Source organism: Hoplias malabaricus, chromosome 4 (assembly GCF_029633855.1).
Source record: "Hoplias malabaricus isolate fHopMal1 chromosome 4, fHopMal1.hap1, whole genome shotgun sequence".
Taxonomy (NCBI): domain Eukaryota; kingdom Metazoa; phylum Chordata; class Actinopteri; order Characiformes; family Erythrinidae; genus Hoplias; species Hoplias malabaricus.
In genome coordinates, this window is record NC_089803.1 from 8,122,348 (window position 1) to 8,147,004 (window position 24,657).

A 24,657-nucleotide genomic window follows, 5' to 3' on the forward strand; every position below is an offset into this window, starting at 1 on the left:
GTTGAAAATGAAAGTTGAAAAGACGTCCAAACACAGACATTGAAAAGACGACTATTAGACGTATTTTGGACGTCCATTGACGTTATTAATTGGTCCCAAAATAAATTACTCGTATAAAACGCATTTTGGATGTCCACTGACGTTATCGATTGGTCACCACGTAACTAACTTATTAAGATGGATTTTGGATGTCCATTGACGTTTAAAATATGTCCTTGACAGACAGACTACTTTTAGACCTATTTTGAAAGTCCAGGGATGTTCCTTGTTTACTGGGTTTTGTTTAGTACACACTTGTTGTCTATTGCATTGTGTCAAGTCCTACGTTTATGCACCAAAAATGTAACTAAACGCATTTTGCTATACTGTATACCCCGTACTTGTATAATGACAATAAAGATGAATTGAATATAATTTAATTGGATTCAGGATCTCCACTTCCTGCCCCAACCCCCACCCTCACTTTGCAGATGGGAGAAAGGAATCTGGTGAAACCAGAGACACATGGATCAACTTATTTCCTCTGTAAAACCACTCAAAACTACTCAAAAGCTTTTTAAAGCACAGAATGAAACATTCCTTAATTCCCATTGGTTTATAAAACTATTCTCAAGTTTCACATGGTATAAAATGTTGAATAAATATTTTCATTTGGACAAGCAAAAATGGAATTATAATTATGTATTTAACATGGCATTTTAATCATGAATCACCAACATTTCCACATGGCAGCTATCGATATTGTGTGTGCACCATTTGGTTAACCATTGTGTAAATTATTATGTTTAGTCTAAATGTCACGCCCTCGTCCTGTCATGTCTGTTTTCCCTGCCATGTGTTCTCTTAGCACATGGCTCTGTTTGTTGTTGCCCTAGTCCCGCCTTTGTTCCACCTCCTCGTCTGTGTCTCATTTGTTACCCTGCCCTCTCATTATCTGTTCCAGGTGTATCTTGTCTGTGTCTGGTATTTAAGATCCCTTGTGTCTCTCCCGTTTGTCGGTCATTTGTACTGTTTCGGTCCTTGTTGTTACCTCTGTCATGTTATCAAGTCTTTCTGTCTCCGCTGTTTCTTCGTCATTGTTTTCCATGTTGTCGTTTCATTTCCAAATCTATTCTGTCTCTGCTGTTCCTCGTTTCCTTTCCTCCGTCGTGATTTGTTTCTCAGTCATCGTGTTTCCTTTATTTTGAAGTCCATCTGTTTTGTTCTTCTTTTATAAATAAAGTTTGTTGTGTTTTAGCGTGTGCGCCCGCCTCCGTCAGTCCGCCCCGCGATCCTGACACTAAATTATATACATTTGTGTTAATATTTTATATTGAATCCTAATTAATATTTTTTCAAATGTAATTACTTTGTTCTAGGTACTCTGGAAATACCTACACTCATTCTGAGGGTCTCATGTGATTAGAAAATTAAAATGTTTTTTTTTCATATCTGCAAAGGATTCAGATATGTGAACATTTTTGGGTCCCTTCGTCTTGTCAAATGTCATAAATAATGAATCTACATTGTCTACAGTTGTCTACATAAAGAGAATTTTATGTCACAGTGTGTATGCTCCTGAAAAATAACTTAATTTGTTTAACTGTAATGTGAGAAAGTTAGTGACAATGATTTATGTTTGCTTTTTGATAGGACTATTCCTTTGGAATTGGGGCTCCATGACAAGGTTACCCCTCAACAAGCCCATAAGAAGTGAGAAAATTTAAAATGGAACTACAAACAAGTTCAAAATAGACCCAAAACTGAATAAATGGAATAATGAATGATTTGTTTATTTAATTGAGTATAGTTTAGAAATTTAAAAATGTGTACATGCTTGAGTAAGTAGACAGGTAGACAAAGATATCACATTACAGTTAAATTACATGTTTCAACTGATTTTAGGAACTGACGTTTCCAACAACAGGGAGTGCAATAAAAAAAAAAAGAGGGAAGCCACTGCAGCTACTTGGTCCTTGTTCAACCTCAACCTCATGGATGAGGCATGTGCTAACCGCCAATTCATTTCACCACATTTATTAATAATCTTATCCAATGAGGAGGAACCAGGACCATCTTCTGCTCTGGCTTCTCCATTGTCTGAGAAAGAGAGGAAGGAATAGGCTGGGAACCCTTATATGCCCCCTTAGAGAGGACATGGAGAGAGATGGAGAGGTAAGAAAGGAGAGAAGGCAGAGCAGGAATCTTAATCTCTGTTAACTCTACTCTGTAACTCACTTCAGAACTGAATCTGAGGAGATGTCTGTTCTGTTCTGTAGTGACGGAGAGGTGTAATCTCTGTTAACTCTACTCTGTAACTCACTTCAGAACTGAATCTGAGGAGGGGTCTGTTCTGTTCTGTAGTGACGGAGAGGTTTAATCTCTGTTAACTCTACTCTGTAACTCACTTCAGAACTGAATCTGAGGAGAGGTCTGTTCTGTTCTGTAGTGACGGAGAGGTTTAATCTCTGTTAACTCTACTCTGTAACTCACTTCAGAACTGAATCTGAGGAGAGGTCTGTTCTGTTCTGTAGTGACGGAGAGGTTTAATCTCTGTTAACTCTACTCTGTAACTCACTTCAGAACTGAATCTGAGGAGGGGTCTGTTCTGTTCTGTAGTGACGGAGAGGTTTAATCTCTGTTAACTCTACTCTGTAACTCACTTCAGAACTGAATCTGAGGAGAGGTCTGTTCTGTTCTGTAGTGACGGAGAGGTTTAATCTCTGTTAACTCTACTCTGTAACTCACTTCAGAACTGAATCTGAGGAGGGGTCTGTTCTGTTCTGTAGTGACGGAGAGGTTTAATCTCTGTTAACTCTACTCTGTAACCCACTTCAGAACTGAATCTGAGGAGGGGTCTGTTCTGTTCTGTAGTGACGGAGAGGTTTAATCTCTGTTAACTCTACTCTGTAACTCACTTCAGAACTGAATCTGAGGAGAGGTCTGTTCTGTTCTGTAGTGACGGAGAGGTGTAATCTCTGTTAACTCTACTCTGTAACTCACTTCAGAACTGAATCTGAGGAGAGGTCTGTTCTGTTCTGTAGTGACGGAGAGGTATAATCTCTGTTAACTCTACTCTGTAACTCACTTCAGAACTGAATCTGAGGAGGGGTCTGTTCTGTTCTGTAGTGACGGAGAGGTTTAATCTCTGTTAACTCTACTCTGTAACTCACTTCAGAACTGAATCTGAGGAGGGGTCTGTTCTGTTCTGTAGTGACGGAGAGGTGTAATCTCTGTTAACTCTACACTGTAACTCACTTCAGAACTGAATCTGAGGCGGGGTCTGTTCTGTTCTGTAGTGACGGAGAGGTTTAATCTCTGTTAACTCTACACTGTAACTCACTTCAGAACTGAATCTGAGGAGAGGTCTGTTCTGTTCTGTAGTGATGGAGAGGTGTAATCTCTGTTAACTCTACTCTGTAACTCACTTCAGAACTGAATCTGAGGAGAGGTCTGTTCTGTTCTGTAGTGACAGAGAGGTTTAATCTCTGTTAACTCTACACTGTAACTCACTTCAGAACTGAATCTGAGGAGAGGTCTGTTCTGTTCTGTAGTGACGGAGAGGTGTAATCTCTGTTAACTCTACACTGTAACTCACTTCAGAACTGAATCTGAGGAGGGGTCTGTTCTGTTCTGTAGTGACGGAGAGGTTTAATCTCTGTTAACTCTACTCTGTAACTCACTTCAGAACTGAATCTGAGGAGAGGTCTGTTCTGTTCTGTAGTGACGGAGAGGTTTAATCTCTGTTAACTCTACTCTGTAACTCACTTCAGAACTGAATCTGAGGAGGGGTCTGTTCTGTTCTGCAGTGACGGAGAGGTTTAATCTCTGTTAACTCTACACTAACTCACTTCAGAACTGAATCTGAGGAGAGGTCTGTTCTGTAGTGACGGAGAGGTTTAATCTCTGTTTACTCTGTAACTCACTTCAGAACTGAATCTGAGGAGGGGTCTGTTCTGTTCTGTAGTGACGGAGAGGTTTAATCTCTGTTAACTCTACTCTGTAACTCACTTCAGAACTGAATCTGAGGAGGGGTCTGTTCTGTTCTGTAGTGACGGAGAGGTTTAATCTCTGTTAACTCTACACTAACTCACTTCAGAACTGAATCTGAGGAGAGGTCTGTTCTGTTCTGTAGTGACGGAGAGGTTTAATCTCTGTTAACTCTACACTAACTCACTTCAGAACTGAATCTGAGGAGGGGTCTGTTCTGTTCTGCAGTGACGGAGAGGTTTAATCTCTGTTAACTCTACACTAACTCACTTCAGAACTGAATCTGAGGAGAGGTCTGTTCTGTAGTGACGGAGAGGTTTAATCTCTGTTTACTCTGTAACTCACTTCAGAACTGAATCTGAGGGGGGTCTGTTCTGTTCTGTAGTGATAGAGAGGTTTAATCTCTGTTAACTCTACTCTGTAACTCACTTCAGAACTGAATCTGAGGAGAGGTCTGTTCTGTTCTGTAGTGACGGAGAGGTTTAATCTCTGTTTACTCTGTAACTCACTCCAGAACTGAATCTGAGGAGGGGTCTGTTCTGTTCTGTAGTGACGGAGAGGTTTAATCTCTGTTGACTCTACACTGTAACTCACTTCAGAACTGAATCTGAGGAGAGGTCTGTTCTGTTCTGTAGTGACGGAGAGGTTTAATCTCTGTTTACTCTGTAACTCACTTCAGAACTGAATCTGAGGAGGGGTCTGTTCTGTTCTGTAGTGACGGAGAGGTTTAATCTCTGTTGACTCTACACTGTAACTCACTTCAGAACTGAATCTGAGGAGGGGTCTGTTCTGTTCTGTAGTGACGGAGAGGTGTAATCTCTGTTAACTCTACTCTGTAACTCACTTCAGAACTGAATCTGAGGAGAGGTCTGTTCTGTTCTGTAGTGACGGAGAGGTGTAATCTCTGTTAACTCTACTCTGTAACTCACTTCAGAACTGAATCTGAGGAGGGGTCTGTTCTGTTCTGTAGTGACGGAGAGGTTTAATCTCTGTTAACTCTACTCTGTAACTCACTTCAGAACTGAATCTGAGGAGAGGTCTGTTCTGTTCTGTAGTGACGGAGAGGTTTAATCTCTGTTAACTCTACTCTGTAACTCACTTCAGAACTGAATCTGAGGAGGGGTCTGTTCTGTTCTGTAGTGACGGAGAGGTTTAATCTCTGTTAACTCTACTCTGTAACTCACTTCAGAACTGAATCTGAGGGGGGTCTGTTCTGTTCTGTAGTGACGGAGAGGTGTAATCTCTGTTAACTCTACTCTGTAACTCACTTCAGAACTGAATCTGAGGAGAGGTCTGTTCTGTTCTGTAGTGACGGAGAGGTTTAATCTCTGTTAACTCTACACTGTAACTCACTTCAGAACTGAATCTGAGGAGAGGTCTGTTCTGTTCTGTAGTGACGGAGAGGTGTAATCTCTGTTAACTCTACTCTGTAACTCACTTCAGAACTGAATCTGAGGAGGGGTCTGTTCTGTTCTGTAGTGAGAGAGAGGTTTAATCTCTGTTAACTCTACTCTGTAACTCACTTCAGAACTGAATCTGAGGAGAGGTCTGTTCTGTTCTGTAGTGACGGAGAGGTTTAATCTCTGTTAACTCTACTCTGTAACTCACTTCAGAACTGAATCTGAGGAGAGGTCTGTTCTGTTCTGTAGTGACGGAGAGGTTTAATCTCTGTTAACTCTACTCTGTAACTCACTACAGAACTGAATCTGAGGAGGGGTCTGTTCTGTTCTGTAGTGACGGAGAGGTTTAATCTCTGTTAACTCTACACTGTAAGTTTACACTACACTGGAGTGTGTTGTGTTTATTCCGTGACTGAGATGAAGATGAAGAAATGAAGAGCTCTAATCAGAGCAGTGTGTGTAAATCTACAGACTCTTCTTCCTCTGAGAGGAGGCTGTACATCTTTAAAAAGGAGAACAGCAGCAGTTTCTCACCTGACGGATCATGGCCAGAGAACTTCATCTGAGTGACAAGGAACTCGTGTAAAAGATACCCATCGTTTTTCAGCTTCTCAGTTCCTGTTCTCCACTCACTCTCCTCTATCTTCTTCACCCAGCTCTGTTTAGGAGTCCTGATACCGTCCCGACTGCTGTAGGAGTCAATCTGTGTGTCGTCCAGCAGAGTCTCTACACTGAACTGGTAGGTGTTATTCACAGAGAGGTCTGACTGGACGGTGAAGAGGTAGAACAGAGAGTGTTCATCTGGGGGAAATAAATAAAATCCATGAAGCAATGACAAAATTAAACACACAGAAGATAATGAACGTAAATCAATCAGAGATAAAGATCTGATCAGTTTGAAGAAACACTGCTTTAACTTGTGTTTGTTTTTCAACTTTCTTCTCATTTAGAAATGTTTATTAAAAAGAATAAAAATCTTATAAAATAAGTTCATGTTTTTTGCTGTACAACATGAAAACAGTTTCTAACTCTATTGTATATGGCCATTTACCTAGAAAATTCTATACATTCTGTTACATTTTTTTTTACGTACATCATTTCCATATTATTTTCACTTACACTGCAACTCTGAGAGGGATCAAATGGAAAATTACATTTTAAAAACACATTTTGAATGTTTGTATCTGGACTGAAGAGTTAAAAGAGTGGAACAAGTGAAGGGTGTAAATCCACTGTAAAGTAGAGACCTGTAAATCTAGTCCTAGTGACTGTATCAACATGATTTTTATTGTAGGGACTGAGGAGAGACTCTAGTGTCTCACACACACTGTAAACTGATCTTACTCTGTGCTACATTCACACACCACCAGCAGAGACTGTAGTTACTGTTCTGTCAGTTCACCTCAGAACACACACACAGCCTGAGACAGGGCGAGTGACACCAAGGAGGATTACATTAGAGTTCAGAGCTCAACAAGGAACTGTTCTTCAAAGTTTTACTTCAACTGCAGTGTGCTGCACATCTTCATTTTAAACATGGACTAACAGATCTGCTGTGGTTCTCCAGGAGAATCTCCAGAGAAACCCTGGACTTACTGTTAATTCTGACTGTGCTCAGTGACGGAGAAACACTACACACATTAACACAGACAACAACACACACAGAGCTCCAGACACACACTGAAGGACACTAGATAATGACAGAGGCCTGGAATTCACTCAGAAGAGACTCCTGACAAAGAGGGTTTTTACCTGATAAAGGAGTGACTGTGTGAATAAGAGAGAGATGATGTAATGAACACAGCGAAGGAAACACATGGAAACCAGGAACAGAGAAAAGACACAGAGAAAATGAACACAGCAAGTGCAGGACACACTGAGAATAGAAAGCTACTGCTGAGGTGAGTTACCATTTTAATAAACAAAAGCAGTAAACATTAATGCACACAGGAACAGAAGACTGTAAAAGCTCAAAACAAAACTACAATGAACAGAGACACCTAGACAAACCTTAAATAGACAAGATTACACCATAAGGATCACCTGGGAACTGGGTCACATGACCTTAACGCACAGGTGGAGGGGCGTGATTAAGGGAAACATGAGGAGGAGAGGAAAAGACAAAGGCTAGGGGCCAAATGTTGTAAATAATTTTTCTTACACTCTTTCTAACATGAACTCTAAGATAATTCAGGATGCAACCACCTTGGTGATTTGTATAATGTAATTACCACGAGGTGCCTTTTGTTCCAACCATTTGGGCCAAGCTTCAGACAGACTGCATGTCCCCAACACATCAGGGGTTCTCCATTTTAGAGTCTGTTAACCTGATTGCTATGGTAACTGATGAACTGAACACAAAGGCTCGGGGCCAAGCACACAAAGACTAAGGGCTAAACTCACAAAGGCTCAGGGCCAAGCAAACAAAGACTAAGGGCTAAACCCACAAAGGCTAGGGGCCAAGCGCACAAAGACAAAGGGCTAAACGCACAAAGGCTAGGGGCCAAGCGCACAAAGACCAAGGGCTAAACGCACAAAGGCTAGGGGCCAAGCTCACAAAAACTAAGGGCTAAACGCACAAAGGCTAGGGGCCAAGCGCACAAAGACCAAGGGCTAAACGCACAAAGACCAAGGGCTAAACGCACAAAGACCAAGGGCTAAACGCACAAAGACCAAGGGCTAAACGCACAAAGACTAAGGGCTAAACGCACAAAGACTAAGGGCTAAACGCACAAAGACTAAGGGCCAAGTGCACAAAGACTAAGGGCTAAACGCACAAAGACCAAGGGCTAAACGCACAAAGACTAAGGGCTAAACGCACAAAGGCTAAGGGCCAAGCGCACAAAGACTAAGGGCTAAACACACAAAGGCTCGGGGCCAAGCGCACAAAGACTAAGGGCTAAACGCACAAAGACTAAGGGCCAAGTGCACAAAGACTAAGGGCTAAACGCACAAAGACCAAGGGCTAAACGCACAAAGACTAAGGGCTAAACACACAAATGCTAGGGGCCAAGCGCACAAAGACTAAGGGCTAAACGCACAAAAACTAAGGGCTAAATGCACAAGGACTAAGGGCTAAACACACAAAGGCTCGGGGCCAAGCGCACAAAGACTAAGGACTAAACGTACAAAGACTAAGGGCTAAAGGCACAAAGACTAGGGGCCAAGCGCACAAAGACTAAGGGCTAAAAGCACAAAGGCTCGGGAACCAAACTTTGAGCACAGAGTCTAAACACTGAGCAAGGAGCTAGACACAGAACAACACTGGGCTAGAAGAAGAACTAGAAGACTTTCACATAGAACAAAATACAACACAGAGACAATGAAACAGAAACATGAAGCATGACAGCAAACAATTACCCACACACAGACAATAGGTTATAGAAAAACACCACGGACAAGAAACACCTGGGGACTAATCAAAAAACAGACACGGGAAACACGAGGGAGGAGTAATCACATGACTAGAGGAAACATGAGGGCAGGAAAATCACATGACAATCAACAACCAGGAACCAAAACTGAAAAGAATACAGCACAGAACCAAACACGTTACACAGACTAAGCCCAAGCTGTAGGGATTTTAAGTGGAAGAGTAGAACTCTTTAGGATGGATATTTGCTGTGGCCAAACATGAGGAAATTCTTCAAAATCCCTGTTGTATTTCAGTCTCATTCATTTACCTGTGTGCACTATTGCTGAATGTGCCATGTGTTCAGTTTATTACGAAGCATGAAATCAGACTAAATCAGCACACACTCAGAAAACCCTGCCCCTGTTGTTGTACCACCATGGACACATAAAATTCATTAGTCAGGGTAGAATTCTGTATTAACTGTAGATTTTAAAGTTGTGTTTATTTCATACGCCCGATTGCACCTCCATGAATTTTATTATGTTCTTTTATTTTACACAGCTCTATCCACCTTATTTTCAGTGCTCTTAGAGTGAGAGAGAGTTCTAACTGCTAATACTCAGTGTGGCAGCAGCATGTGTGTTTAATTTTTCACAGTGAATTTGCAGTTACTTCCAAATTCAGGTGGGATTAAATATCCTGGAGCTCCACTGTTTTATTTCCATCCAGATGTTTCATTTGTTTTTCATTCATCCTTTTATTATATGTAAGCCTTATCCAGTTCAGGTTCACGATGGGTCCAGAGCCTACCTGGAATCATTGGGCGCAAGGAAGGAATACAGCCTGGAGTGGGCGCCAGTCCTTCACAGGGCAACACACTCACACCTACAGACACTTTTGAGTCTCCAATCAACCTACCAACGTGTGTTTTTGGACTGTGGGAGGAAACCGGAGCACCCGGAGGAAACCCACGCAGACACAGAGAGAACACACCATACTCCTCACAGACAGTCACCCGGAGGAAACCCACGCAGACACAGAGAGAACACACCACACTCCTCACAGACAGTCACCCGGAGGAAACCCACGCAGACACAGAGAGAACATACCACACTCCTCACAGACAGTCACCCAGAGGAAACCCACACAGACACAGGGAGAACACACCACACTCCTCACAGACAGTCACCCGGAGGAAACCCACGCAGACACAGGGAGAACACACCACACTCCTCAAAAACAGTCACTCAGAGGAAACCCACGCAGACACAGGGAGAACACACCACACTCCTCACAGACAGTTACCTGGAGCAAACCCACGCAGACACAGGGAGAACACACCACATTCCTCACAGACAGTCACCCGGAGGAAACCCACGCAGACACAGGGAGAACACACCACACTCCTCACAGACAGTCACCCGGAGGAAACCCACGCAAACACAGAGAGAACACACCACACTCCTCACAGACAGTCACCCGGAGGAAACCCACGCAGACACAGAGAGAAAAACACCACACTCCTCACAGACAGTCACCCGGAGGAAACCCACGCAGACACAGGGAGAACACACCACACTCCTCACAGACAGTCACCCGGAGGAAACCCACGTGGACACAGGGAGAACACACCACACTCCTCACAGACAGTCACCCGGAGGAAACCCACGCAGACACAGGGAGAACACATCACACTCCTCACAGACAGTCACCCAGAGGAAACTCACGCAGACACAGGGAGAACACACCACACTCCTCACAGACAGTCACCCGGAGGAAACCCACGCAGACACAGGGAGAACACATCACACTCCTCACAGACAGTCACCCAGAGGAAACTCACGCAGACACAGGGAGAACACACCACACTCCTCACAGACAGTCACCCAGAGGAAACCCACGCAGACACAGGGAGAACACATCACACTCCTCACAGACAGTCACCCAGAGGAAACCCACGCAGACACAGGGAGAACACATCACACTCCTCACAGACAGTCACCCAGAGGAAACCCACGCAGACACAGGGAGAACACACCACACTCCTCACAGACAGTCACCCGGAGGAAACCCACGCAGACACAGGGAGAACACAACACATTCCTCACAGACAGTCACCCAGAGGAAACCCACACAGACACAGGGAGAACACACCACACTCCTCACAGACAGTCACCCGGAGGAAACCCACGCAGACACAGGGAGAACACACCACACTCCTCAAAAACAGTCACTCAGAGGAAACCCACGCAGACACAGGGAGAACACACCACACTCCTCACAGACAGTTACCTGGAGCAAACCCACGCAGACACAGGGAGAACACACCACATTCCTCACAGACAGTCACCCGGAGGAAACCCACGCAGACACAGGGAGAACACACCACACTCCTCACAGACAGTCACCCGGAGGAAACCCACGCAGACACAGAGAGAAAAACACCACACTCCTCACAGACAGTCACCCGGAGGAAACCCACGCAGACACAAGGAGAACACACCACACTCCTCACAGACAGTCACCCGGAGGAAACCCACGTGGACACAGGGAGAACACACCACACTCCTCACAGACAGTCACCCGGAGGAAACCCACGCAGACACAGGGAGAACACATCACACTCCTCACAGACAGTCACCCAGAGGAAACTCACGCAGACACAGGGAGAACACACCACACTCCTCACAGACAGTCACCCGGAGGAAACCCACGCAGACACAGGGAGAACACATCACACTCCTCACAGACAGTCACCCAGAGGAAACTCACGCAGACACAGGGAGAACACACCACACTCCTCACAGACAGTCACCCAGAGGAAACTCACGCAGACACAGGGAGAACACACCACACTCCTCACAGACAGTCACCCAGAGGAAACCCACGCAGACACAGGGAGAACACATCACACTCCTCACAGACAGTCACCCGAAGGAAACCCACGTGGACACAGGGAGAACACAACACACTCCTCACAGACAGTCACCCGGAGGAAACCCATGCAGACACAGGGAGAACACATCACACTCCTCACAGACAGTCACCCAGAGGAAACTCACGCAGACACAGGGAGAACACACCACACTCCTCACAGACAGTCACCCGGAGGAAACCCACGCAGACACAGGGAGAACACAACACATTCCTCACAGACAGTCACCCAGAGGAAACCCACATGCAGACACAGGGAGAACACACCACACTCCTCACAGACAGTCACCCGGAGGAAACCCACGCAGACACAGGGAGAACATACCACATTCCTCACAGACAGTCACCCGGAGGAAACCCACGCAGACACAGGGAGAACACACCACACTCCTCACAGACAGTCACCCGGAGGAAACCCACGCAGACACAGGGAGAACATACCACACTCCTCACAGACAGTCACCCGGAGGAAACCCACCCAGACACAGGGAGAACATACCACATTCCTCACAGACAGTCACCCGGAGGAAACCCACGCAGACACAGGGAGAACACACCACACTCCTCACAGACAGTCACCTGGAGGAAACCCACGCAAACACAGGGAGAACATACCACACTCCTCACAGACAGTCACCCAGAGGAAACCCACGCAGACACAGGGAGAACATACCACACCACACTCCTCACAGACAGTCACCCGGAGGAAACCCACGCAAACACAGAGAGAACACACCACGCTCCTCACAAACAGTCACCCGGAGGAAACCCACGCAGGCACAGAGAGAACACACCACACTCCTCACAGACAGTCACCCGGAGGAAACCCACGCAGACACAGGGAGAACACACCACACTCCTCACAGACAGTCACCCGGAGGAAACCCACAAAGACACAGGGAGAATACACCACACTCCTCACAGACAGTCACCCGGAGGAAACCCACGCAGACACAGGGAGAACACACCACACTCCTCACAGACAGTCACCCAGACACAGGGAGAACACACCACACTCCTCACAGACAGTCACCCGGAGGAAACCCACGCAGACACAGGGAGAACACACCACACTCCTCAAAAACAGTCACTCAGAGGAAACCCACGCAGACACAGGGAGAACACACCACACTCCTCACAGACAGTTACCTGGAGCAAACCCACGCAGACACAGGGAGAACACACCACATTCCTCACAGACAGTCACCCGGAGGAAACCCACGCAGACACAGGGAGAACACACCACACTCCTCACAGACAGTCACCCGGAGGAAACCCACGCAAACACAGAGAGAACACACCACACTCCTCACAGACAGTCACCCGGAGGAAACCCACGCAGACACAGAGAGAAAAACACCACACTCCTCACAGACAGTCACCTGGAGGAAACCCACGCAAACACAGGGAGAACATACCACACTCCTCACAGACAGTCACCCGGAGGAAACCCACGCAGACACAGGGAGAACATACCACACTCCTCACAGACAGTCACCCGGAGGAAACCCACGCAGACACAGGGAGAACACGCCACACTCCTCACAGACAGTCACCCGGAGGAAACCCACGCAAACACAGAGAGAACACACCACGCTCCTCACAGACAGTCACCCGGAGGAAACCCACGCAGGCACAGAGAGAACACACCACACTCCTCACAGACAGTCACCCGGAGGAAACCCACGCAGACACAGGGAGAACACACCACACTCCTCACAGACAGTCACCCGGAGGAAACCCACAAAGACACAGGGAGAATACACCACACTCCTCACAGACAGTCACCCGGAGGAAACCCACGCAGACACAGGGAGAACACACCACACTCCTCACAGACAGTCACCCAGACACAGGGAGAACACACCACACTCCTCACAGACAGTCACCCGGAGGAAACCCACGCAGACACAGGGAGAACACACCACACTCCTCAAAAACAGTCACTCAGAGGAAACCCACGCAGACACAGGGAGAACACACCACACTCCTCACAGACAGTCACCTGGAGGAAACCCACGCAAACACAGGGAGAACATACCACACTCCTCACAGACAGTCACCCAGAGGAAACCCACACAGACACAGGGAGAACACACCACACCACACTCCTCACAGACAGTCACCCGGAGGAAACCCACGTGGACACAGGGAGAACACACCACACTCCTCACAGACAGTCACCCGGAGGAAACCCACGCAGACACAGGGAGAACACATCACACTCCTCACAGACAGTCACCCAGAGGAAACTCACGCAGACACAGGGAGAACACACCACACTCCTCACAGACAGTCACCCAGAGGAAACTCACGCAGACACAGGGAGAACACACCACACTCCTCACAGACAGTCACCCAGAGGAAACCCACGCAGACACAGGGAGAACACATCACACTCCTCACAGACAGTCACCCAGAGGAAACCCACGCAGACACAGGGAGAACACATCACACTCCTCACAGACAGTCACCCAGAGGAAACCCACGCAGACACAGGGAGAACACACCACACTCCTCACAGACAGTCACCCGGAGGAAACCCACGCAGACACAGGGAGAACACAACACATTCCTCACAGACAGTCACCCAGAGGAAACACACACAGACACAGGGAGAACACACCACACCACACTCCTCACAGACAGTCACCCGGAGGAAACCCACGTGGACACAGGGAGAACACAACACACTCCTCACAGACAGTCACCCGGAGGAAACCCATGCAGACACAGGGAGAACACATCACACTCCTCACAGACAGTCACCCAGAGGAAACTCACGCAGACACAGGGAGAACACACCACACTCCTCACAGACAGTCACCCAGAGGAAACCCACGCAGACACAGGGAGAATACACCACACTCCTCACAGACAGTCACCCGGAGGAAACCCACGCAGACACAGGGAGAACACAACACATTCCTCACAGACAGTCACCCAGAGGAAACCCACATGCAGACACAGGGAGAACACACCACACTCCTCACAGACAGTCACCCGGAGGAAACCCACGCAGACACAGGGAGAACATACCACATTCCTCACAGACAGTCACCCGAAGGAAACCCACGCAGACACAGTTAGAACACACCACAGTCCTCACAGACAGTCACCCGGAGGAAACCCACGCAGACACAGGGAGAACACACCACACTCCTCACAGACAGTCACCCGGAGGAAACCCACGCAGACACAGGGAGAACACAACACATTCCTCACAGACAGTCACCCAGAGGAAACACACACAGACACAGGGAGAACACACCACACCACACTCCTCACAGACAGTCACCCGGAGGAAACCCACGTGGACACAGGGAGAACACAACACACTCCTCACAGACAGTCACCCGGAGGAAACCCACGCAGACACAGGGAGAACATACCACACTCCTCACAGACAGTCACCCGGAGGAAACCCACCCAGACACAGGGAGAACATACCACATTCCTCACAGACAGTCACCCGGAGGAAAATCACGCAGACACAGGGAGAACACACCACACTCCTCACAGACAGTCATCTGGAGGAAACCCACGCAAACACAGGGAGAACATACCACACTCCTCACAGACAGTCACCCAGAGGAAACCCACGCAGACACAGGGAGAACATACCACACCACACTCCTCACAGACAGTCACCCAGAGGAAACCCACGCATACACAGGGAGAACATACCACACTCCTCACAGACAGTCACCCGGAGGAAACCCACGCAGACACAGGGAGAACACACCACACTCCTCACAGACAGTCACCCGGAGGAAACACACACAGACACAGGGAGAACACACCACACCACACTCCTCACAGACAGTCACCCGGAGGAAACCCACGCAAACACAGAGAGAACACACCACGCTCCTCACAGACAGTCACCCGGAGGAAACCCACGCAGGCACAGAGAGAACACACCACACTCCTCACAGACAGTCACCCGGAGGAAACCCACGCAGACACAGGGAGAACACACCACACTCCTCACAGACAGTCACCCGGAGGAAACCCACAAAGACACAGGGAGAATACACCACACTCCTCACAGACAGTCACCCGGAGGAAACCCACGCAGACACAGGGAGAACACACCACACTCCTCACAGACAGTCACCCAGACACAGGGAGAACACACCACACTCCTCACAGACAGTCACCCGGAGGAAACCCACGCAGACACAGGGAGAACACACCACACTCCTCAAAAACAGTCACTCAGAGCAAACCCATGCAGACACAGGGAGAACACACCACACTCCTCACAGACAGTTACCTGGAGCAAACCCACGCAGACACAGGGAGAACACACCACATTCCTCACAGACAGTCACCCGGAGGAAACCCACGCAGACACAGGGAGAACACACCACACTCCTCACAGACAGTCACCCGGAGGAAACCCACGCAGACACAGAGAGAACACACCACGCTCCTCACAGACAGTCACCTGGAGCGGGACTCGAACCCTCAACCTCCAGGTCCCTGAAGCTGTGACAGAGACACTACCAGCTGCGCCAATGTGCCGCCTTGTGTTTCATTTTTCACAATTAATTAGCAGTTAATTCCCAATTCAGGTGGGATTACATCCTGAAGATATTTTTATTGTTGTATTTTAGTGTGTTTTATTTCCATCCAGATCTGCATTGCAGTGTTTTCTCACTCCTCCTCTGAGTAAAATCACAGCACTCAGCGCTTGTGTGATAAAATATCCAGGATTAAATTCCAGAGTTAATATCTCCAACACGGTTTGTGTTTTTTACTTTCATTTATTTATTTTGTGTGTGTGTGTGTGTGTGTGTTCATAAAAAAAGGAATAAATATATAAATGCAGCCCGGACAATAACTGGATAATCACTGGCACAAACAAGATAATTACTTCGTACAAGCTCCATCTGCCTCCAACAGTGAAGAAGGTCTTCAGCTTTGGTTAAAAATTCTGGATATAAATTAACCACAGATATGGTTACATTTAAATTACATTTTATATTTAATGACGTATATTAACACTAATTATTCATAATAAATTACAAATATTATTGTTATATATTTATATCAGTTTTCATTTAATGTGTTTTTATATTTATGTATGTATTAATTTACAAACTGGATACCAAAAAAGTTGGGACACTAAACAAATTGTGAATAAAATGATGTGGAGGTGCCAACATCTAATATTTTATTCAGAATAGAACACAAACCACAGAACAAAAGTTTAAACTGAGAGAATGTATCATTTTAAGGGAAAAATATGTTGTTTCAAAATTTCATGGCGTCATCAAATCCCAAAAAAGTTGGGACAAGGCCATTTTTTACCACTGTGTGGCATCCCCCCTTCTTCTTACAACACTCAACAGACGTCTGGGGACAGAGGAGACCAGTTTCTCAAGTTTAGAAATAGGAATGCTGTCCCATTCATGTCTAATACAGGCCTCTAACTGTTCAATCGTCTTGGGCCTTCTTTGTCGCACCTTCCTCTTTATGATGCGCCAAATGTTCTCTATAGGTGAAAGATCTGGACTGCAGGCTGCCATTTCAGTCCCCGGATCCTTCTCCTACGTAGCCATGATGTTGTGATTGCTGCAGAATGTGGTCTGGGATTATCTTGTTGAAAAATGCAGGGTCTTCCCTGAAAGAGATGACGTCTAGATGGGAGCATATGTTGTTCTAGAACCTGAACATAGTACTCTGCATTAATGATGCCTTTCCAGACATGCAAGCTGCCCATGCCACAAGCACTCATGCAACCCCATACCATCAGTGATGCAGGCTTCTGAACGGAGCGTTGATAACAACTTGGGCTATCCTTGTCCTCTCTGGTCCGGATGACATGGCGTCCCAGTGTTCCATAAAGAACTTCAAATCGTGACTCATCTGACCACAGAACAGTCTTCCATTTTGCCACACTCCATTTTAAAAGACCCCTGGCCCAGTGCAAACGTCTGAGCTTGTGGAGCTTGCTTAGAAATGGCTTTCTCTTTGCACTGTAGAATTTCAGCTGGCGGCGGTGGATGGCACGGTGGATTGTGTTCACTGACAATGCTTTCTGGAAGTATTCCTGAGCCCATTCTGTTATTTCCTTGACAGTGGCGTTCCTGTTTAAGGTGCAGTGACGTTTAAGGGCCCGGAGATCATGAGCATCCAGTAGAGTTTTACGGCCTTGACCCTTACGCACAGCAATTGTTCCAGATTCTCTGAATCTTTTGATGATGTTATGCACGGTTGATGATGATAACTTAAAAGTCTTTGCTATTTTACGCTGGGTAACACCATTCTGGTATCGCTGCACTATCTTTCTGCGCAACAATGGTGGAAATGGTGATCCTCTTACCATCTTGGCTTCAGAGAGACACTGACACTCTGAGAAGCTCTTTTTATACCCAATCATGTTGTCAATTGACCTAATTAGTGTTAATTGGTCTTTCAGCTTTTCGTTATATGCTCAGTTTCCTTTTTCCAGACACTTATTGCTACTTGTCCCAACTTTTTTGGGGATTTGTTAACACTGTGAAATTTTGAATCAACATATTTTTCCTTTAAAATGTTACATTTACTCAGATTAAACTTTTGATCTGTCATCTATGTTCTATTACGAATAAAATATTGACATTTGCCATCTCCACATCATTGCATTCAGTTTTTATTCACAATTTGTTTAGTGTCCCAACATTTTTGGAATCCGGTTTGTAAATGTGGAATTACACATACCCTCAGGGCCAAAAGTGTTGGCACTTCTGAAAGTATTCCTGCCAGAACATTATTGCAATTACATGTCTTGTTATATTTTGTTAAACACGTGTTTATTTCCTTTGTGTGAATTGGAGCAACACAAAAACAGGAAAAACAGTTTTTTTTGTGTTGTTCCAATTCACACAAAGGAAATAATCCTGTGTAAAACAAAACATGTATTTGCAATAATTGTCTGGGAGAAATACTTCATTATCTGGAGAATTTCAGGGCTCCCAACACTTTCAGCAATGACTGTTTATTAATCAGAGGGAACATTAGTGGAGAGGCTGAGACTCTGGGAGATGGGCAGTCGTCTCCCTCTCTCTGCAGAAGATGACATTAAAGAGTTAAGCCGCTCTGTGTGTGTTATGTCTGGCCTCTTCTTTGTGTTATGTCTTCTGTGTAGTGATCGACCGTTAAGGGTTTTTTGATGGCCGATGCTGATGCTGATATTTAGACAGCTGTAGTGGCCAATATGTATAAAGCCGATATTCCCATTCCTCAGGCAGTGAATAAACTAGACGCATTATCATGATTTATTTAAAAAAAAAAAAAAAACAAAAAAAAACTTAAAATTTGTAAAAGAAACCATTTAGAGTCCTGAAATACATATGAAGTAGCCAAAAGCTTAGAGAACCACAAAAAAAATGTAGGCGCTTGTCTTAGTTATGAAAAAAAAATGAAGCGTTCATGAGTCCTGTTACATTTTTCTTTTTAAACTTGTATCAGGTAAAATGTGGAGTTGATACCTCCTACTGATTTGAAGTTATTGAAGCTGGAGCAGACAGTGGACAGATGGCCTCTCCAAGTGTCTCTTTAGACCCCAAGCTCTCCATAAGGAAAATGATTACTTTTACTGCAGTAATACAGTGTATATATCTGGTCTAGACCTAATGTCAACATCTCAGTGTTTCTCTTTACTTTCTGTGAGAAACTCATCTCCTGTCCCTCACCAATCAGTAAAAACCCTTAGTCATGGTGTGTTTTATTCTGATTACTGAGTTTATTTCTGATGTTTACACTTGTTTCTCACTGACTACAGTGTCCCTTTAAATGACTGACGTGTTAAAAGGCGAGAGCTGCGCTGTGATTGGCTGTAGAGCAAGGCAACCTCCTCCACACCCCCGCTGCATCTAAATGTCCTCAGTGGGGAAATGTAACTAGTAAAAGACATCTAAGCTTTGGAACATGTTTATTGACTTGATTATTGTTTGTGGAGCTTGTGGCTGTTAAACAGAACCGTGAGTCTCTCTCGCCGTGTCTGGGTCCGTTAGGAGCTGAAAACATACGCTCTGCTGCGTGTTTGTCCCTCCTCCTTGGGTGCACATCGCCATAACTCTGCCCCTGATTGGTCTACAGACTTGATTGACATGTCGTTGGAAAGCTGAGTCTATTCTACGCAGAAGCCATGGGGATCATATTTTAATTATTTTTTGAAAATGTGTATTATTTTTTTTTGGCCAGCACTCTTGACACAAACATGAGGATTACTCAGATTTAGTCTCGTTTTGAAGGGGACTATCTAAGGTAAGCGCTGCTGTGCTAACTTTGTGTGTGAGCCGCTTGTGTTGCTCTTCAGGCTTCGAGACGCAGCGGTTTTGAATATCTTATTTTTTCAGCTTTAAATCCTTAGTCCTACATTTTAGTGTATATCCTCGTGATCCTGAGAGTCTGACTGTTTGATTGGTGTATGATATTTACTCATTACTCAAATATGGCACTGTGAAAAATCTGAAAATATGTACTGTTACTAATATTTTTTCATAACAATTTCCTGGCAAGGTATATTTCGACCAAAAATACTTATTTATCACTGGATTATATATAAAATGATTAAATCAATGAAAATCAGTGACTTTAAGATTTAATTTGGTACATTAACTGTCGACTTTGGACTTGTAGTACTTGAGACATACTGACGGATAAAACAATGAGTGATATTATTTTTTATAGGCACCGCTGACCAATGAGTGAAATAAGAGGCTAAATAATGCTGGGTTTCTAGGTTACAACTATCCACTCAGTCATTTATGATGCAGATTATTGAGTGTATGTTACAAAGAGCAGCCAGTAACAAATAGTGAGAGCTGAAGAAGAGAAAATAATTCAGACCGTTTTCTCTGATGAGACACATGCAGCTACAGGTTGGAGGCCTGTACTCCTGTACTAGTGCACAGTGATGTCTGTCTGTAAGATGGCAAAATGAACACAAGGGGCGCTCTAACAGCCAGAATGACGGAGCTGCCCACAGTATTGCCTGTGTGCATTGTGTAAATATCGGCCTCTTGCGCTAATATATCGTCCGGTGCCGATTTTATAAAAAAAATGATGTATCGGTCGATCACTACTTTTGTGCCTCAGGTTTCTGTTGTGTGTTACGCCTCTTCTTTGTGTCCCCCTCCCTCTGGATGATGCTCTGAGGATGTGGCCAAGACTCAGTGTTTCTGTCTGTGTGGTTTATTGAGATCTTTCTCACTTCTTTTAACTCATTACGAACGTGTTTCTAAATACGGTGGATCAGAAAAGGACAGTGTTTAGTGGCGATTGGCCTAGAGACAAACAGATCAGACCCCATCAGATCATTTATAAACAAGTCCATTTCTAATAACCTAGAAACACAAATCTAAGTCAGTAATGGACTCACCAGAAGAACCCCTCCTTGCACTGTGGCTCCTGTCTGTATTAACTGTAGAGAAAATAGAAACATTATTTCTATGTGTTAGACAGAATCTTACACATTACACTAATAACTCTACTGATGAACTAACTGAATTACATTATATATTATTTTATTATATTATATATATATATATTAATATATCATCCCTGTCCAATTAAAAAAAAAAACATCTCTCTGTGTTTGAGGATGTTTAGTTCACCACATCATCTGAACACAGCAGCTGTCCTTCACACTGTGTGTACATTTCCTGATGAATGACCAATAGAAATCTTTTTTACACTGACTTCCATTATTATTTTGGCAGGTACATGTTTTCTATTGGACAGCAACAATATTTATTTATAAGAATATATATAACATTATTTAATGGAAACATTCCCTTATCCTTTTTCATGGTCAGGTGGGTCTTTGGGATAAAAAAATATCATTAAAAAACACCCTCTATAAACACCAGGTCTGATCTCCTCACCAACAACTGAGAGCTTCACCCTCTGGAGGAAGACACGTTTAGATTGGAGCAGCAGGTTACATTCATATTCTCCTTCATCCTCAGGTCTAACGTTGTTCAGAACCAGAGAACAGTTCCCCTTCAGCAGCTGATCTTCAGGAACATCCACACGCCCTTCATACCCCTCGCCCTGGAACAGCTTCTGTGGGAGTCTCTCAAACACAACTCCAGAGGAGATACGCCACTCCACCTGAGGACTCACACTGGACGACAGTGTGCTGGATACATGACTCCAATCACAAGGGAGAACAGCAGTAGAACCCACACTGACAGTGATGTTGATTGGTGGTTCTGCAGATACAAAGACTAGGGAATAAAATATTTTTAAAAAATAAATTAAAAGTTGTCACTACATAAAAATACATGTACATTTAAAATATGGTGATATAAAATTGAGGATTAAAAGTGTATTTGCATTTTCCAGGTGGTTGCTATGGCATCTGATATGTTTATGTTTGGTAGTAGCATTGATATCCCAGGGTTGTTGCTAGGGTGGTGTTATAGTTGGTTGCTGTAATAATTCAAATAATAATAATTTTTAGGATATTGCAAGGTGGTGCTGGGATGTTGTTAGCAACCACCAGGAATACATAACAGCCAGAATACATGATCTTATAAAACTTTAAATTAATTACTACAGTGAGTTAGTTAGATACATAAATGAATTCTCACTTTAGCAGCGGTACTGATCTGATCTGATCCACTCACACCAGCACAACACACACCAACACACCACCACTGACAACGATGCACCACCCAAATCTCACCTGCTCTGTAGGGGTCCTGACCATTGAAGAACAGGGGCAAACAAAGTATGCAGAACAACAGATGGACTACAGTGTGTAATTGTGAAACTACAAAGTGATCCTGTGGACAGTGGAGCTGAGAATGAGTGTAGAAACATGGCAATGTTTTTAATGTTATGGCTGGATGGTGTATATATTTGACCTTATTTTCTTAAAAGAACTAAAAATTATCACTGTTACTATTACTACTCAGTATTCACTAAATATATATATACACACATTGTAGATATTAACATAAAAATCATGTCTGAAGTCTATAAATGTAGTGATATAAACGATGTAAAAGAACAATGTTGAAATATAACTAAGATAAAATAGTAATAAGCAGAGTTCGTGTTTCCTCTGAAGAGAACCGAACAAAGGGCAGACGGCAGTGAAATATGAAACGCGGTTGGGCTCTAAACGTGTTGGATTCTCTGTGTTAATTTTGTGTTAACATGCTAATGTACTTACGGGTTAATGCGTTTCGAACGTGTTAACACTAACTTTGTGTATTTGAAGTTTTTCACTGTGGGGAATGTTGATGACCACGGTAAAGTTAGTTTTCTTTTCGATGTTCGGTTTTCCGGCGTCAATAACTTTTCAAAATAAGGTTATATCTGACACAGTGTTACAGATTCTGAACGGTACAGACACAGAGAACAACGCACACTGTTTTTATGGACGCTCCGGTGCATTTGATAAATGCTCCTTTTCCTTTCAACAGCTGAAAACACAGACCGTTTTTGACATCGCAGCAAAGTGCATTCGTTTCTAGACTCTGTCTACAACACTGCACACCATCGTCTTTCAGCCTAATTTGCTTAAATACGATTAAACACGTACTTTACTGTCACCACTCTCTCTCTCTCTCACAAACACACACACTCTCACTCACACACACACACACACTCTCACTCACACACACACACTCTCACTCACACACACACACTCTCACTCACTCACTCACTCACTCAGTCTGTCTCACTCTCAGTCTGTCTCTCACTCTGTTTGTCTGTCTGATCTGATTCACCCAGGAGGGGTCAGGTGGTGAGGACTGTGGACACAGTGAAGAAAACCAGAGACTGTGAGAAGTAGTGAAGCAGAAAGCTTTATTTAAAGAGCATGTTAAAGTTCTAACTGTAATTCTGTTTGTGGAATCTGTTCTTTTAAATGTTAAGCCTTTATTTTTTAATATAAAGTGTACATTGTGTTTGAAATCATGCACATGATTTATTTTATCAATAAAATGATATCAAACACAACCAACCAAGAGCTTAAATTTAACCTGTGATTATTTTATTAAACTGTAACATTTCCGACTCGTTCCACTTGCTTAGTTTCACTTTAGAAACGGCGGATTAATTCAGAGAAAAACTCACCTCCGAGAACTGGTAGATATCTAAAGAGCAGTAAAATCCACGGTGGAACAGACTCCATGGTCAACTCCTAAATACTCCGCAGATTTAGTCCATATTTATTTAGTGATTGTGTTCCTTTGTTCGTCCTGTGGCGAGTTCAGTCCAAACCCCGTCCGTCCTCAGTGTTAAACGTGCTTCGTTTCCTCTTTCAGAGCGAAGAGCGCATACGCGTCAGAAGACGCCCTTAAAAACGCCACGTCCGGTGTTGTGGCCGATTCACTTCCCCGTCCAGTTCAAGTTTCTTGAGTCTGCAAGAACGCGCATTCGAGAAATCACCCTGCGCGCGACCGAGTCCTACATCTACGGAAGCAGAAACACAACAAGAAGTACTAAATAACGGATAACAAAATCCGCTTTGAAAAAAAAAAAGATGATTTATGCAGACTTTTCTTAATAATATATTGTCTAATATAATTTAAAAAGCTAACGGAATGATTTGTGTGTTTTATTAAGTACTATAAAGACATTTTATGGAGACAGTGAAATTATTATCATTAAAATAAAATAAAACACAAACAAAAAGGAGGCTGGATTTTAGTCAGGTGAAATAGTCTGTCCAGATCTGTTCCCCTGTCATAATCACTCTAAAGTAGTCTTTTGTGATCTAGTACTGATGTGTGTGAGACATTTAGTCATTATTAATTAATAATACACTGTTATTCATGTAAGTGAATATAAAAACACAGATTTCTGTAGGGGGAACACTTTTAGACAGGTGAAAAACATCTGTCCAGATCTGTTCCCCTGTCATAATCACTTTAATCACTCATAATGTAGTTAAAATAAATCCCACTAGACTTCCTCTTAAGAGATGTTAAATTACTTAAAAAATCAGTTTGTTGAAAACATTAAAAATGTATATGGACATGGATT

General features: G+C 44.2%; 1 protein-coding gene across 3 annotated transcripts in view; it reads right to left on the minus strand.

Annotated features, from left to right (window-relative positions):
- Positions 1-24,000, minus strand: part of LOC136694830 (BOLA class I histocompatibility antigen, alpha chain BL3-6-like) — a 77,499-nt gene extending 53,499 nt beyond the window's left edge. For 2 of the 3 annotated variants that reach the window (XR_010802249.1, XM_066668655.1), the window contains exons 1-4: positions 23,746-24,000; positions 21,540-21,884; positions 21,035-21,076; positions 5,904-6,170 (exon numbers count right to left, since the gene is read on the minus strand). Coding sequence is in view for 2 of the 3 variants with exons in the window: in XM_066668655.1 (XP_066524752.1) it covers positions 5,904-6,170; positions 21,035-21,076; positions 21,540-21,884; positions 23,746-23,803 (712 nt within the window). In the remaining variant the exon portion in view is untranslated. The remainder of the gene's footprint in view (positions 1-5,903; positions 6,171-21,034; positions 21,077-21,539; positions 21,885-23,745) is intronic. The other variant, XM_066668656.1, reaches the window with a different exon arrangement.
- Positions 24,001-24,657: the final 657 nt, after the last annotated feature.